General features: G+C 42.5%; 2 protein-coding genes across 2 annotated transcripts; one reads left to right on the top strand and one right to left on the bottom strand.

The window, feature by feature from the left end:
• Positions 1-88: 88 nt before the first annotated feature.
• Positions 89-11,338, bottom strand: ints8 (integrator complex subunit 8). Its single transcript, XM_079175513.1, has 28 exons — positions 11,199-11,338; positions 10,353-10,491; positions 9,756-9,930; positions 9,412-9,552; positions 9,222-9,293; positions 7,162-7,213; positions 6,839-7,018; positions 6,517-6,624; positions 6,278-6,430; positions 5,960-6,060; positions 5,632-5,773; positions 5,370-5,440; positions 5,035-5,210; positions 4,824-4,954; positions 4,548-4,658; positions 4,080-4,284; positions 3,756-3,877; positions 3,206-3,390; positions 2,984-3,017; positions 2,817-2,876; positions 2,504-2,565; positions 2,298-2,416; positions 1,580-1,683; positions 1,320-1,370; positions 1,004-1,077; positions 867-931; positions 650-693; positions 89-292 (listed from the first exon to the last, which is right to left on the bottom strand). Exons 2-28 carry the CDS (start codon positions 10,483-10,485, stop codon positions 176-178), a joined length of 2,988 nt encoding a protein of 995 aa, XP_079031639.1. The 5' UTR covers positions 10,486-10,491; positions 11,199-11,338; the 3' UTR covers positions 89-175.
• Positions 11,339-12,604: 1,266 nt separating this feature from the next.
• LOC306708527 (uncharacterized protein) lies at positions 12,605-16,588 on the top strand. The gene is made up of 10 exons (XM_079176371.1): positions 12,605-12,930; positions 14,178-14,306; positions 14,400-14,519; positions 14,619-14,741; positions 14,839-14,985; positions 15,077-15,217; positions 15,291-15,440; positions 15,533-15,688; positions 15,860-16,003; positions 16,089-16,588. The coding sequence occupies exons 1-10, from the start codon at positions 12,879-12,881 to the stop codon at positions 16,148-16,150; spliced, it is 1,224 nt and encodes a 407-aa protein (XP_079032497.1). The 5' UTR covers positions 12,605-12,878; the 3' UTR covers positions 16,151-16,588.
• The last annotated feature ends 689 nt before the right edge of the window (positions 16,589-17,277 follow it).

Raw genomic sequence — 17,277 nt, 5'->3', positions numbered from 1 at the left:
GTGATCTTTACCGAGCTATTTGTTGTGTAACTCAGGGCTGTGGAGAGTCAGTGATGCATTTCTTTTTTTAAATGATTACAAATGTACATTTGAGCAACTCTATTTATTTTATACCACAAAATAAAATATACATCCCCGACCCCCCCAAAAGTCTCGACAGCGGTCCACATGTCTCCTAGAAATAGAGTTTGGCCATCGCCTGCAGGAATCTCTTCTTCCTCTTCTGAGCAGCCAGCTGCAGCACTTCCTCTGGGTTACTGGTGTTCAGCTCCGTCTGTCCGATCGCTTTTATCTGAGGAAAGAGTCGGGGAATGAAAGCAGCCTCTCTGTAAGGGTAGACTTAGAAGATATAAAGGTTACATTTTTAAACTACTCAGTTTTAAGCAGACTATGTTGAATTATGGTCACAAAACTACTGTCGCCATCTAAAACTCCATTTTAGATCTGTTTTAACCTCGCCAAATAAACGCTCCGTCTAGTGAATACTAAAAACACATTTTTCAGATAAGGACAAAATGTGTTTTAAAAGAGCTGGAAACATGACATAAAGCACTTAAAGCCAGTGGACAATCTGAAATGCATCACACAATGCTGAAAAGATGTTTTTCAGATAGACAGAGATGCAAACCAGCAGGTTTCCTCTGCTTACCGCTATTTGTCTCTTCTCCGTCTCGCCCCGTTTGTGGTGAATATCTGAAGGTCCAGTCAAGGAAGGACACAGATGTTGATGTTAATGGTGGGTTTCTTTAAAGAGCTCTAGTATAATGGCCCTCCAGGAGAACTGCCTGAAGTCACACCCCGTTACAATACAAGCCAGTTCTCTTGACTGGTCTGTGTTTGTCCTCATCAACTAAAAGAAAGGATACGTGTGAGATATTCCAGGATGGTGACGTCCCAGATGTAGTCGTAGAACGAGTCCATGGCATCGTGACTGTGGTGGAAGAGAAAGAGATGTAAGAGATGTTCAGAGTAGTGCTGCTGGTTCGACCGTGTCATGACGTACCTGTTCTGTTCTTGAAGAGCTTTAAACGCCGTCATGTAGTCCACCTCTCGGAGGAACTGACAGAGAACGGCAACCTAATAAGGGCGGGAGACAAACTAGTTGAATACGGAAAAGAAAATCGGTGCGTACAATGTACAATGTTCAGATTCTGTGACTGCAGCGTGTGAAAATAAACATTTGACATGAATGTGAAAGTGTAATAAAGTCTGAAAGGGATTTCTTCAGGTTACTTTGACATTTTCAGAGGCACAGCTGCAGGAATCAAACTGTTAACCATTTAAACTACTTTACTGTCGGGACTGCATGGACCTCTGACCTGTGTGTGGCAGTTCATCATTGAACAGCACTTGATCATCCTCTTCAGGACCTGCAGACAACAGTCAGTGTTATGAGACGATTGACTCATTCGACAGTGGACTGAAACTAAAGCGCATGTTAACTTTCTATCTTTTGACATCATTGTAATTCGCTCACAGAGTATGCGTTGCATTGTATTATCTTTGTAATTATTCGTCTCTTTAATTGCTCTGGATTTGTGGGTGAGAAAGTAGGTGTCGTGTTTCCCGTGTGATCTACCTGGTCGGAGTAGACGTCGGGGGGGACGGCTTTGGTGAAGAAGTCCGAGCACACGGCTCCGGCCTGGAGGTAAAGGTTCAGTGCAGCGGAGTATTGATTGGTCACTGCAAAAAAAAACAGAGACGAACAAGAAGGCTTCAGTCCAACAGACGTCTGGGAAACTCTGGGTTCATACTTTGCATTCATTGTCGCAGCCAGTTAGCAGCCCGGTGTTGTACTTGTACTCTACTTGAGTATCTTCTGCTACTTTACACTTCTCCTCCACTACAGTTATCTGATAACTTTGTTAATTCAGTTCGGAATTTGTTGTTGTTGATGTTCAGACTTAGGTTTAGATTAATAATACAGAATAGGTTAAGATTAGACTTAACTGATCATTGGGGGGGAATTCAACATCCACCCAGGTGCATTTAAAGTCATTTAAATTAGCTCCACTGTTACCAGCTGCAGCATCAAAGTGATGAACACATTAATGCATCAACATTTTATCCAATTATATAGAATACAAATATTATGGAATCTGCATAATAAATACTTTACTTTTGGAACTTGATGTATATTGATCCTAATACTCCAAACATCTGGTTCTCCAAACAGATTTAACTGCTTTTTACCTCTAGTTTGCCTAAATCCATTGGTGAGCATTTAAGGACCTTCAATTCAATTCTGCAGCAGACGTCACTGAAGAAGAGCAAAAGGCTGCTGCCGTGTTTCTCACCAAAGTAGATATCCGCCTGTGTGATGAGCCACGACTGGCTGTTAGGATTCAGGGTGAGGGCGTAGGACACCAGCTCTTTGACCGTCACAGCCACAGCTTCAACGTCTACGGCCTGTATGCTGTTACACACACACACACACACACACACACCATCGTCACATTTACTGGCTTTGTTTGAGAAATCTTTTAACAAAAATGTTTCTTACTTTGGAAGAGTAGACGGCCAGATGGTGAGATGTTCTGCCGTCACTTCATTTACGATATCGTCCTAAAGAGAGAGCGAAAGAGCGAGAGAGAGAAGCAGATTGTGAGAAGCAGAAGCAGAAAACTACTTTACGTGTACTGACTGAAACGGCAGCAAAACCTACAATCAAGCTATGGTACGTGTGCACTTTCAGCAACATTAAAGCCATTTCTCCCGCTGGTTGTGCTGTGGGTTATTCCTCCCACCACACAGCCTATTTGAGACTCTACAGTGTGCAAAATTCAACAATGTAACAGCTCAAATTAGAGACCTACCCGCACTATGCTGTTGAGCCTCACGAACAGCGAGATGAGGGTCGTCAGCACCAACGGCTCCTGTGAGACGCAACATGAAGCTCGTTACTTTTGCATCAATAGCACCTCATCCAATGTAAATGTCATACATCCACTACGGGATTAGGTTGAGTTTATTGAGTACTTACTCTGAGTTTCTTGATGAAAGTGATGAATTTGCTCCTATATGGGTTAGAAAATGAAAACACACCAGGATGAGCATGATTATTTCGCCTGTGTGTGTGTGTGTGTGTGTGTGTGTGTGTGTGTGTGTGTGTGTGTGTGTGTGTGTGTGTGTGTGTGTGTGTGTACAGTATAACTGCTCTGCATTATTCTAAAGTCTGAAGTAGGAGGGATGTTTGTTGGCGTACCGGTACAGGATGCCCATGGAGGACTCTCTGTGTTTGATGAGGCCCACTCTGCCGTCGTTGTTCCTCTTGTGCTGGATGGACACGCTGCAGATCTGCACCACTATTTCCCACAGCTCCTTGGCCGTGCGCCGGCACTCTTTAGGACCCGGGAGCTCTTTGCACGTTGACGCCAGGAGCTGACCGATCTGTCGGACACGGAGGAGGGAGGGGGGTCAATTTAAGCGACTGTTTCAACATCAACATTTTTTATTCAAGATTTAGATGTATATCTGCCTGCATGTGCAAACTGGTAGTTTAGACACTATCTCGGCTATTATTGCAGCTGGCTAACTTGCAACTGAATAATGAACTTTATTGAACATTTTAGGATGTTAATAAATTCAGGGAGCACACAGCTTGTACCTTAAAGAGCATACAGAGTCTTTACGGTGGCACAGGGAAGTTAGAAGAAACATGAATACAATAGCATTAAAATCGCAGAAGACATCAAGTGTAAGAGACGACAGCATCCATCTACCTGCTACAATGAGGCAGAGAGACTTTTCTTTACCTTGATGTACGGGTTGTTCATGACCAGAGATGGTGGCACCTGCAGAGTCAGGTAATCGTTCTCCCTCCAGTTCAACAGGAAGGCGACACACTCCTCTCCTACCACCTGACGCAGTGGCAGATCTGGAGGCAAGAAAACACGACTTAAGTGCATCTGAAAAGTGTCTGCTGATGCCGTTTGCAGTGTTTCGGGGTTGGTGAGAGAAGCGTATAGGGGTTTGGGTTTTGCACAGTCTACAGTACAATCAATATTATGGATTGAGCAGGTGTGTTTTTTTTATTTTCTAAAATGTCTACAGGTGGATGAACTCTTCCATATTCTCACCGTGGATCCTCATCTCCAGGTACCCTCTGACCCTGCTGACCAGGTCGGGGGGCGGTCGCTCCTTGCTGCCCTCGGCCGCCATCGCCTCGTGCGCGCGGACCTCCAGCAGCAGCATCTCGTTCAGCATCACCTGCCTCAGCTTCGGGGAGAACTCGGTGACGAGCTCCAGGCAGGCTGAGAAAAGCTGCCGAGCGTGGACGAAGTCCTGAGACGACAGGAAACGGGGTTTTCAACGTTTCTACTTCTAACAGATTCTCACTGCTCAGAAACGTTACTGTGATAGAGCTGATGAACAAGCTACTGACGTCCTTGTACCAGGGCAAATTATATATTCGTGGAAAGCCATTTGGGATTCTTAATACTGTCAGTAAAGTTACACAAGCTTATTCCAATATGCTTCACCGAATATATTTACTTTTTTCATTATGAACCCAGAAAAGTAAGTGCACCCTGATGGTGTAAGCACACCTTTATTGATATGCAGTGGAGTCCTTTGGCCATGAGGATGTAAACCAGGTCCTTTGTCAGGTTGTCTTTGATGCCGAGGATCACGTTGATGTAGTCTGGAGGAACTTCCCACTGTGCACACAAACACAAAGTGGTATTTGAATTTTTTCAGTTCATATTTCATTATAGCTGACAATGAATAATGTTTTCCCCAGTGAGTAAGCAATGTCTTTATCGTGTTTATTACTGTTAATAGAGGTCTTATTATAGAAATCTATCACATGAATGACCTCTGACCTTGCTGTTGACCCTCCAGAAAGGTCTTTCGGCCATGCCGTGGAGCTCGAGGAGGATCTGTCGGATCCTGCGCGGCTCCAGCAGAAGGATGAGCTGCTGCTCCAGCTGCCCGATGTTCACACTCGCTGACGCTGAGGAGGGAGGAAGTTTAACACACAACAAACAAACGGATAATCTGGATGTCACGTACAAAAAAATCCCAGTGCTGTACCTGGAATGTCATAGAAAGAAGGCAGAGGCTTGGCGCTGAGGTTGATCGTGGCCGACCTCTTCCTCAGCTGCTCCACCAGGACCTTCCTCTCGTCCTCTCTCAACAGCTCCATGAAGAGCTTGTGAGAGGACACCACGAACAGCAGCGGCAGCTCCTCCAGGGTTTCACACAGAGTCCTGCGAGAGAAGGACACTCTCATTTAAAAGATGAGGGTATGTTAACAGAGCCTACCAGCTGTAGGTTCTGCTACTTCTTCAGACAAGTTGAAGTCACTTCAGCTCATACATCAGTGTGTAATAATTTCAGAAAGTGGCCTTGACTCTGCTCTCTCTCACTTCATGAAAGTGGCCATGTTTCTTCTGGATGTCTCAGACGGACGGTCCTTCTCCAGAGAAAGCGTGCACACCTGCAGGACAAAGAGTATTGATAGCAAATGTGCAGCAGCTGTCAGTTGTATTTATTCATGGACAGAAGAATTCAGGTCAGTCCCAGATATACGTCGAGACTCCTCAAACCTCGGCACAGCTTATACCACTCGCGTCACTCACTCAGATGACACACAGCTATTAGAGACACAAGAGAGTGAGAGAGCAGCACCTCTAAAATGAAGTCCACCATCCTTTTGCTGGGCTTGAGGAGCAGCTGCTGGAAACGCACACTGAGGACTTCCCCTTCCAAAGCGTCTCGGACGGCGTTGCAAATGCACAGCTTGTAGCAAACCTCATCCAGGCTCGATTCTCTGTCACAAATGGCTTGTTAGATATGCAGGTAAAAAAAAAAAACCGCACTATAAACTAAGTAAAGAAAAATGCAATGCATGCAGCATCTCCCTCACGTCTCAATGCATATGATATCTATCTATAGGCTTTATCACACTGCCAGCTGTTTGATGTAGCCTTGATTTTGGATCGCACTGTGCTCTCACCCTTGTTGGACTTTGTACAGGAACTCCCTGAGGACAGACCGCCTGAAGTTGTTCGGCAAACTGCGGCACACGTTGTCTTTGACGAAGAGTTCGATGACAGCCTGTCGGAGAGAGGAACACATCATATAAAGCACGACGCACGATTTACAGCGCTGAATACTCAATCACTCAGTCAAACATCTCTCATGTACCTTCAGCCTACTACATGCCACATTACTCATTCAGTAGTCCCAGGTGTGAGACCCAAAATACAAGTATGGACGTGAAAATGAGCATGACACGTCTCCTTCTAAAAGTCCCTGCAGCGTCGGCTCTGACCTGGTAGCTGTGCGCCCGGATCAGGCTGTTGATCTGATTGTAGGGCGTGTTCTGGGAGTCGGAGGGGTCGCAGTCTTCGGTCAAAGCTCTGCAGGCGTTCCAGTAGCCCGCCAGACGTTTCTCATCCAGGTGCACATGGACGGTCGAGTCCAGCTGTAAAAAGAGGAACGACTGAGATCATTACAGAACTAAAAGAAGAAGAATCTGGACATGGTTGAGTAATAAACAAGTAAATCTACCTTTGTTAACAGTTCCTTTGTCTGTCTGAAGTGATCCCGGGCCAACTTGTAGGCCGTCTGGTCTGTGCAGCCTTGCTGGAAGAAAATACCTCCCAAATCATAATGCACCTGAAACACCAAAAGACCAATTCAGGATTCATTACGTTTGACTGAAACTACATTTGGAGTTGCAACCTTCATTTCCACGTTTTCTCTGTAGATTCAATATGCTGTTTTTTTTCTCGAGTTGCCCTCTGGAGAAACCAATAAAGTGCATCGTATTGTATGTAATTGGAATGAATTATGCTCTAAATCCAAAATAAACACTGTGCCGTCCGCTGACCTGACAGTGCAGCTCATCCGCGCTGATGCGAAGCCCTGCGGTGGAGGACTCCGTCTCTCCGTTGGCAGCGGCGTCGGCGGCCAGCAGATCCAGAGTCCTCAGGGTGTGGACGTAGAAGTCTTTCTTCAGCTGCACAGCTCCTTCCAGGACACTGATGGAGTCGGTCGCCTGCTCCTTCAGCTGACGGTGTGACGTGATACGAGAAGAAACACAATTTCTTAGACAGACTTAACAAAACCACAAACTATCAGGCATACGGAAATGTGGATAGCATGATTATATATACACATCAGCGTTTTCAAGGATTTCCACTTCCTACTCACCACAGTGAGGATGTTGTCAGTCATCTCTTTCTCCTGCTGCACAATGCTTAACCTACGAGAGGCCACAAGACAAGAACTCACTCTTTTGATGCCATTAAAAGCTAGATTTACTTGTTCTGCAAACATCTGTAGCTGGACCCAAATCAGAGGGTCTTTCTCATTTTCCTATCTTGTGCCTCCTCGATTCCTTCCCTCGCCTTTGCGTCTTAATCACGGCCATGGGAGATGCTAGCGGAGGAGTCGAGGCAACAGGCATTTAACAAATGAGACAGCTGAGTCCATCGTTCAGTTATGCCGCTGTATTCCCTGATCAGATGAGCATGCAGGTGTTCATAACTTATATATTTATAGTGTGTCCAAACCAATCGTAAAAAAGTCATAGTATAGTATGTTAAAAAAAAGTCATAAAACTAATATTTTAGTATGTCAAACAAATTCATAGAACCACCATAGTATAGTATGTCTAATAATGATGATAATACAGTATTATAATATATAACTATAAAATATTAAGTCAGAAAAAAGGCATAGTATAGTATGTCGAAATAAGTATATAAATGATATTCAACCCAAAAAAAATTTTCATTCAGTTATTTTTATTTTGAATACATTGCTGTATTTTTCAATGTACAAGACCACAACTTCAACTATCAGGTTCCAATTTTTTTTTCAAATGATCAAAACTATTGGCTCCATATTTTCGCTGCTGGCTACTACTGAAGATGGACGTCTCAGAGGACAATCCAACACTACAGGTGAGTTATTGGCATTGGTTATATGACAAAAACAGTGGCTCAATGTTTTAATGGAAGGAAAACGTTGCAGATTTTCAGCTAGCTGGCTGTCATCATGTGTGTGTACCCCGCCCGCATGCCGGCTGATGGGCGGGGAACTCCGGGTGCTGCGGTACGACCATGCTTTGAGGGGGGAGGAGCATCCCCTGGTGCACGACTTCTATCACTGCTCTTCTGCTCGCTAAACTCTGGATTGGCCGGAAATCACTCCTGACACGGTCGCTAGGTGGAGTTATAAAGGTGCTTTTAATCCACCACTAAACACTGCTACACTACATATCAGAGGTAAATATTGTACTTTTTACGGTAGATAGTCCTCTTGGGCACTGGTAGGCACTATTAGTTCCTCGTAGGCACTCTTTGGCACAGAGTGCCTCACAGACACTGTGAGGCACTCTTAGCTCCTCTTGGGCACTGTTAGGCACTGTTATTGCTCTTAGGCACTGTTAGGCACTGTTAGAAACTGTTAGGCACTGTTAGACACTGTTAGAAACTGTTAGAAACTGTTAGGCACTGTGAGGCACTCTTAGTTCCTCTTGGGCACTGTTAGGTACTCTTAGTAACTCTTAGATACTGTTGGGCACTATAAGTTCCTCTTAGACACTCTTGTGCACTTTTAGACACTGTGAGGCACTCGTATGCACTGTTAGGGACTGTTAGTTCCTTTTAGGCACTGTTAGTTGCTCTTAAGCAATATTAAGCACGGTTAGGCACTGTTAGTTCCTCTTAGGCTCTGTTAGGCACTGTTAGTTCCTCTTGGGCACTGTTAGGCACTGTCAGGCACTATTAGACTCTGTCTGTCAGTCCTGTCTGTCTATACGACATGAAATACAGCAAATCAGTGCTGAATTTACATTCTTGTTGACATAATAATTTGACGTCCGCAGCTGTTTGCACCTGTAAACATCATGTCAGGGTTAAAGCAGTGGCATTGGCTGTAGCCTACATTCAGTATAAAGACATAAGCATCAGGTGTATGTCGTTCAGAAATGTGGTTAGAACAGAGACTTATGAGGAGCTACACAAACTGTGAAGTTTGATCGAGCATCTGATCAGCTTACATAAATACAATTTATGAGTACAAAACAGAACTGTTACATTTGTAGAGTCCAGCCGTGGTTCTAGATCATTGTAGCTGTGTGTCACGCCTCTTTTATTTGCTTTTTGTGTGTTCCCTCCTGGAAAGGATACATCAGTATATCACACAAATTCTGAAAATGAGAAAGACCCAGAGTGTGTTAACAGTACGGAAGGAGCAGAACTTACATGTTCATCTGGTGAGGTCCCGGTTTGGTCTGTTTCTCTGGAAAGCTGCTCAGCACGATGGTTCTGATGGCCCTTTGAAGGACACAAGAAGAAATGGACACCAAGACTTCACATAACATTTAATACTGTGACGAATAAAATCATTTCAGCCAGTGCGTCTGTGAGTGTTTTCCTTGTGGATCTCACTCACCAGCGGTTGTATATGATGACAGCCATGGCCGTGGTCGGAGGCAGAGTGGAGAGCTCCAGGTCCACATGTTTCACCCCTGGTGGCACTTTGCTCACACACAGGAGCTCGTTCAGTAGCATATTTAATACGGGAATGGTCAAGCTGGGTCGGGAAGAAGGACGAATCATTACATGATGCTAGAGATCGACACAACAGACTTTCACTAAAGTGAAGGATCGCACCAACACACATCTCTGCAACCCTGAAACCTCTTCCATAAATGCAAGGTAGACAAGTTTTAAAAGTTGCCCAGCCGTCGGCCGCATTGTAAGTTTAAAGAGCCTTTCCCACAAACACACACTCACCCTTTCTCGAGAGCATCCAGATCCCACTTCATGTGGGCGGCTACTTCCAGTGCCAGCAGCTTCAGGGTGCGGTTCCTGCGGTTGTCCGCCGGAGGCTGCACTTGGTTCTGCTCGTTCACGGAGGGCTTGGACGCCTGCTCAAGGAACTGGATGATCAGGTGCACCGGTACCGGGTCTGTGGAGACACATCAATGTATCAGTGAGAACACAGTCCATTCAAGGTGTCCGCTCGAGACGCTGACCGGACAAATACATCCAACCTGTTAATGGGTTTTGTTCCTTTCAGAAATGTATTACATGCCAGAAACTATTTTGCAATTATTTGTTGTGGTTTATCTTTTTATAGTGAACCCACTTTTTATTAAATTGCCTCATCAGGATCTCCTTTCGGGAGATCATTTATTACATAGTCATAATAAGTAAAGGATATGGGATACAACAAAGCATCTTTACGCCATAAACACCAAATTATGACAAAAAAATCAATATGAGAATCAGTATTCACTGAGCTATCCTTGGCATTTTGTTGGCTCTGGGTTTACTTGATGAAGCGACCACTACAAATCCACCACGAGACATCCCATAACTGCTAGTGACCTGAGTTGGACTTCTGCAGGTGTTTCTCCAGCAGGCTGCTGTCCAGGAGGAACTCAAACCAGGACGTCTGAAGAGGCGTGATGGGCCGACCGCCGACCACGGCCGCCACCCGGTCCACCGTCTCCGAACTCATCCTCCCCTGGTGAACAGGGAGGAGGATTTGAACATTTGTTTATATCTTTTAAGGCATCACAGTGACCAGTAGTAAGAGTTATAAGGAATTTGTCTGACTATATTAGAGTTGTATGGCAGCAAAACATACAGTGACATGTAGTGAACAAAAGGATAGTGTATCATGTTAGCATGCAGGATCAGAGGGGGAATAATAACGGGATCCATTTATGACACTACGGTTATTTCTAAATTGTACTCCAGGCCTATATATTAGTGCTTCTTCATACTACGGACTTCAACTGCTGCACAATAATTTCCCTCTGGATAAATAAAGTTTCATCTCATCTTGTGTATTTGAAAACCTGCTAATATTTCTTGTAATGGACAGATACTAACGCTATGAAACACAGCTAGGTAGCTACTGATGTTAGGATGGTGAAAGCAGCTAGTTAGCTACTAATCAGTGATAGTTACATTTTCTGTAGTGGCCAGGGTAGGTTTAGTCTGATTAACGTTTAGTCCCGAGAGGGCGGAGTTTTCAAATTGTCCACAAAATGAGTGGGAACATGACTGAACCAATGTGGCTCGGAGGTGAAAGTATGTTTAAACCAAGCGCATCCCTTCCACCCATTCTCTGTTGCTTGCAGAGCTACCGTTGTTTTGGGCTGATATTCTAGCTAACTAGCTATATTCTACAACCCGGCCTGGATTGAGAGGGACCGGCTGGCTTACCTTAACAGGCCACAATGAACAGGTAGAAGATATTTGAGCTAAATGTACACAAAAAATCTAAAAATTAAAGGCTGGACCAACTACTCGAACAGTTTGACTCTCACATTACTCATTCTGCGCTTCGACAACTCGGCGCCATATTTCCGGTTCCGCTTCGTTGTCAGGGAGACACACAGTGCGCAATATCTGCGCATATTTATACTTCGAGCGTGTTTTATATTTTCATTATCGGTGCCTGTGTTGTGTCGAATACTGTATCCCCGTCGACATTTGTTTCCACCTTCCAAAACCTGAACCAACTAAAACCAACCACCACGGGTGGTTGGGGTTCTCATTTTAATAGGAGGGAAACACAGTTTGACGAGGGAATAAACTTTGACCCAACACCGGTGCTTCACAAGTTCAGAAAAGATCAGAAAAAAAGTTTTCTTTACAAACTTTTTTCAATGATCATCAAAGGGTACAACATTAACAGGAACGCAATCCCAAGTATTCACATGAATTCGATTTAAAGAGCTAAAATCCACTTTTCACATTAATTTAAACCTTATAATCAATCACGTTTGAATGGCTGTTAAAAAGCAAACATAATCATCCACTCTGATAGTTGCTGGCCGATGACAAAGATAGTTGGAAAATGGAAATCAGACATCGTTAATGTTATTATCTACACCTGTGTTTTTGCGACTGTGACACAACTGTTGGATTTCTGCAGGTGGTGCTTGTTAACCGAACCATCAGTGGACCAATAATTAAAAACATGGCAAGAGTCCCAAAATCAGGCAGTAACAGAGGGCAGAGTTTTGGTACATTAAACTCAATGTGACAACAAAAGCGTATTGATAAAAGACAAGGGGAGCACATAGACTCAATAAAAACCATAGGACCATGACACTGGTGTTGTGTTGTGACTGATATATGTACTTTTTTCAGATCATGTAGGCCTACTCAGGCCAATTAAAAGTACTATAACTATACTGTGAAAATATTCCACTGCAACTAAAAGTCCAAAGTAAAAAAAAATAAAAATAAGAATAGGAAGATGATTTTTTCTCAACCCATAAAGGAACCCATTCGTTAAAATCACCTGGTGATACATGCTTTTCACAGGGCAGGAAACTTATGAAACATTGCAAACTGAAAAGTGACTTAAGCTGTTAGACAAATGTAGTTGAGTAAAAAGCCTCCGAGGTGTAAACTAGTGGAAATTTGCATTAAATGGAAATACTCAAGTGGAGTACAAGTACCTGAAATACTTCAGTACAATACTTTATATCCAAGTTTTAAAAAAAATACTAAACACTCCGATACAGTAGGCGGCGGTATGCAGCTTCATAACTTACGGTTTCAGGCCACTATACAATTCAAAGAAGAAGAAACGTCATCAACACTCGTCCTTTGCGCTTCTTCCGAAATAGAAACTGAAGAAAACAAACCAAACGTGAACCGGGAACATATTTACAGTTATGACTGAAGAAACTAGTTTCTAGAAAACTTGTTTTATCACCCTCTGGGACACAGGGAGTGTAACGTTCGCGCACCAGCACGCTTAACAGTTGGTGACAACAACAATCAACAAACTGCGAACTTAGCGCTAGCTGAAAGAAGAAGCTAACCACGGTAGACCATCTTGGCGCGATTTTGATGAAGAGCGTTAGCTAACTTATACTTAACAACAAGATGGACTGCAGCACCGCTGACGTGGATAGCGATGTGGCACACGACTCCCCAGGTAGTTAGAGTAACAATATTGTTTTTAATTAGAGCTGAGAAGGCAGACATGTTATAGGACTGCGTTGTAGCCAAGTTAGCTTATTTACAACTTGGACACAAAGCATTGACACCCGTGCTGCTAACATCTTTCGTAACAGCTAAGATGGGGGATGTTACACTGATCAAATCATCGACTTACTTTTATATTCTTGCATATTTACATACTATGCCCCACCACATTCATCTGAAATAACTAATTTCACGTAAAAATAAAAACATATAACGAGCTTCTAAAATATGCTACATATAGATTAAGCAGCCCACCTTATATAAAAGTAGCTAAAAGTCAAGCAGCTCCAACATAGAAATGCTGCTCTGTTGTTAATGCAGTTAAAGTCAATGAAAGGTGCCATTCTACATACTGAGTACGCTTTTATATCTAGGTTTATTAAAAGTATTTGAATACTTTGTCCAATACTGGTAATAAAGTCTTAATGCTGTAATTAATTGTTTAAAAAGCAGATACATTTTGGAGCTGCCCCGCATAGACTGTTTTTTGACTAATGCTAATAAACTTGCTAGTAGATCATCTTCAGTATTTACTGTTGAAGTTAGTAACTAGTGGAGAACATTAGTCACATATCTGATATCCCAATAGTATTCACATATATGGATGCTTAAATGGTTTATTGGTCTAAAGACCCATACTGTGTACATGTGACACAACTGGTTTGACTCCACCCATGAACCTTTATAGCTTGTCATTCTAATTTCTTAAACCACATATTTCCTATCAATCTATGTTGATGCAAATGCTGTAAAATTAATCGCATCATAAACATAATCTAATAAACATAATCTAATCATCATAACATTCACGAAGGTCCTGGTCTTTATAGACGTCCAGTTTTTAGGTATGAAGAAAAAAATGACTGCATTCCTCTGTAGATGGACAATAACACTGGGGAAACAATTTTACATGATTTACTTGATTTGCCAATGAAAAAAAAACTTTGCATGCCAAGTTTTCGATCATCCATTATCTGTTAAAGTGTAGTTAATTACAATTGTTTAACATTGCTGAGACAACTGATGAGTCGGCTCCAGGTACTGGAAAATACTTGAAGCAAAGTAAAATCAGGATATGCAAACTAGAAAATGGGGAGTTTAATGGGTCTGAATGTACTGTTGAACTTTAATGATCATTTTACCAGGCCAAACTTGAGATGTAACTCATGGTATTCATCCCATCCTGTCTCTGATTAGGAAACAGCGGCTCCTGCTCTGATGATGAAGTGCCTCTCTCAAAGCTCCTGAAGAAGCCACGCAGGGAGGAGAAACAGTCACGTGGAAACGGGCACAGATCCAGCACTAACTCGGCAAAGGACAAAAGTGGTGAGGACAACAAAATCTAACAGAAACACTATTTGTGACAATCAAAAGCAAAAGGCACTGAATTTTGTTTGTTTACATCTTCTCCTGTTGTAGCTTCGGGTGACTCTTCAGATGACGAGCCTTTGATAAAAAAGAAAACTGCACCAGCTAAAAAAACAGAGAAAAAAGGCAACAAATCAATCAGGTCTAATGGCACAAATGACAAGAAAACAGGTGGTTATATTACCACATCATCAACCATGTTTCAGCTGTGTTTTTTGTTTTGTCTGTAATGCATGGCTTTACATCTTTTGATATATGCAACTGTTTCAGATATGAACTCAGAAGATAGCTCCGATGATGAGCCACTCGTAAAAAGTGCCAAAAAGTCCTCTAAAGCTGCAAAGAAGACTTCCTCAGGGCGTCCAAAAAAACCTGTCAATTCAAAGAAGAAAGGTGAGAGGATTTCATCTCCTTGGATATGCAGCATCAACGGAAAGTTGCTGTGCTCTGCAGCAGATGCTTATTTTCTTGACTTCCATTTCTGACGCAGAATCGCTGGATGACGATAATAGCTCGGACGATGAGCCTTTGAGTGAACTCCGCAAGAAAACTTACCCGAAGCGAAAGGCCTCTGGTACTCCGGCTAGAAAAGCGGCGCCGGTAATGAAATCCACAAGGAATGCAGGGAGGAAAAGGGGTAGGTGTTCCAATGTGATAATCAAAAGTCATCTGAAAATGATTTTTTTTTTCTCATAGCACTTGTATATAAAATCCATGTTTTGTTCTAGTTAAATATGCAGAGGCTTCCAGTGACAGCTCAGATGATGTACCGCTGGCAGCAGTGACGAGGAAGAAGACGCAGGCTCCTAAAGAGCAAACGAATGCAGCAAACAGCAAGAAAACTAAACCTAAAGATAAATCACGAAGAGGTAGGCAGCGCTTTTATTGCACCGACTAGAGAGAATAATCTCATTTTAGTACTAACCACTTAGATTTTGAAAGACCCTTCATCCTCAGACAGCTGCTCAGTTGATGATGACGACGACGACGACGACGACTACAACGGCGTGCCCTTGGTGAAGCGCGTTGCCAAGAAGAAGAAACCAGAGAAGAAAAACACAAAGAAAGCAACTGCGTCAAGAAAGAGACGAGGTACCGTAGCAGCAATCATGACGATGAACAAAAGCTATCATTTTGAAGAGGATTTCTTTCAAGTCCTTGCTCCTGTCACTGTTGTTTTGCAGGACTCTCCGATGAAAGTTCAGATGACGAACCCTTGATTAATGTGGTGAAAAAGAAACGCACAGACAAACGATCGCAAAACAAACCGAAGGCTTCACCTCCGAAGAAGAAGAAGAAAAACACAACTCCCAAAAAGCCAAGAAAGACGTCTGAGTCAGGTAAGGACTCCGGCCCAGCCAGTGTTGGCTAGGTGACGGAAAGGAAAAGCAACTGTGGTAGATCAGATACAAAACCCTTCACCGGACAAACAAATATTCAGGAAAACTAAGTAATGTGAAGCACTTTCCTACTCTCTATCATGTATTTGTGTTTCATGAATCATTTTTCAGAGTCTTCAAGCAACCATTCAGACGATGAACCTTCAACCAAGGCAGCTAAACACCCACAAGTGACCAAAATCCTGAACATTATACTAGAGAGGTGTGATGGTGAGGAAGCTGAGGACGCAGGGAGCCTGAACAAAACCAGGAAAGGTACTGAACACATAACCGAGTCATTATTGCTGCTGTAATAGAGCCTATAAATAAAGAGTAACATAGCTCTTACACTCCGACACAGAAACACAGATTGACAAGAAGACGTCGAGGGAGGAGTCTGAGGAATCACCAGAAGAAGAATAGACAACAACCTTTCAGCTGGAAGGCCAAGTTCAAAGCACCTAGTAGTTACAAGTTTAACGGACTACCTAAAGAGTAAATCCCTCGGAGAGGCGCCTCCTGAAAAATAAATACACTTAGTGTTCATGTTAAGTGTCTTTTATATACAGTGCATACATATTAATTTAAGGTGTTGATATTTTTACTCTCGTTTTTAAGTTTGGGACCAGTTTTTGTAGTTTCCCAAAAGATTTTATGCACATTTCTTTGATGTTATTGTTTTGTGCCTATTGTTTGAATTGCCCGTCTCCTCTGGCTTTAATGTTTTTTTAAAAAGAAAATAATGTACCGCTCATTGATATTAAGTTACATCTCTGCTTTCATATGAACTGTACTCTTAGCATGCCGCAGGGACATTCTGTTGTGTTGGATTAAACTGCTTTCACTGTGACATTCATAACAGATGAGTCGGTCTCTATTTGCCACGCACCCACACGTTTTCTTTATTCTTGTCTGGTCATTTTCAGTCTAGTGAGATTGGATGTTAAGTAACTTTTTTCTCAGGAGGCCTTTCAGCAGCTCTTTAGCCGTGAATCAGGGTATTCTATTAAACTTTCTTTTATTCTTAATTTTTACTCTGGATTATCAGCTCTCAATTTGAAACAACTGGACATCAGTTGCACACTTTCTCCAGTTAGGATTTGATTGTACTTTATAGGCAAGATAATCTTGTTAAGATTTAATATTTAACATTGCTAAAAAAAGAGTTGAAACTTGCAATTATTTGTTATTGTTAATCAATGTAAAGGATTTTTTCAACGTTCAATTATTCAACAAATAGCTTCATCTTAAAAAATACTAAATATGTCCGTCACAACGTTTTAGGGGCTAATTCGATTGTTTTCCCCAAAGATGTTAAATTTACAATTATTTACTTATATATTTTCTTCCTCATTAAGCTAAATTAATCATTTTCAAAACAATTCCTTAATTCACATGAAACACAAGAAAATTTGACAGTTTTCCTCTGTTTTTCTTCTGCAGTGAAGTTTGGTCTTCTCTCTTCTTCGTTGCTTTCTGTACCTTTCCGCATCCGGAACTTCCGCTATGTCACATCCCAGCAGCTGCAGCGCTGCACACAGTTAACACCG

This window comes from Pholis gunnellus (assembly GCF_910591455.1).
Source record: "Pholis gunnellus genome assembly, chromosome: 16".
Classification (NCBI taxonomy): Eukaryota; Metazoa; Chordata; class Actinopteri; order Perciformes; family Pholidae; genus Pholis; species Pholis gunnellus.
Note: the sequence above shows the minus strand (reverse complement) of the source record. Positions and strands in the feature narration are given on the sequence as shown.

What these genes read in the sequence shown, in the direction of transcription:
- ints8 (XM_079175513.1), bottom strand. Translation starts at nt 10,485, where the DNA reads ATGAGTTCGGAGACGGTGGACCGGGTGGCGGCCGTGGTCGGCGGTCGG. An exon ending in CTGTACAAAGTCCAACAAGG is followed by an intron (nt 5,774 to 5,959) that starts GTGAGAGCACAG and finishes CATTTGTGACAG; the next exon opens with AGAATCGAGCCTGGATGAGG. An exon ending in TGGCCGTCTACTCTTCCAAA is followed by an intron (nt 2,417 to 2,503) that starts GTAAGAAACATT and finishes TGTGTGTAACAG; the next exon opens with CATACAGGCCGTAGACGTTG.
- LOC306708527 (XM_079176371.1), top strand. Translation starts at nt 12,879, where the DNA reads ATGGACTGCAGCACCGCTGACGTGGATAGCGATGTGGCACACGACTCC. An exon ending in CTCGGCAAAGGACAAAAGTG is followed by an intron (nt 14,307 to 14,399) that starts GTGAGGACAACA and finishes CTCCTGTTGTAG; the next exon opens with CTTCGGGTGACTCTTCAGAT. An exon ending in GAATGCAGGGAGGAAAAGGG is followed by an intron (nt 14,986 to 15,076) that starts GTAGGTGTTCCA and finishes GTTTTGTTCTAG; the next exon opens with TTAAATATGCAGAGGCTTCC.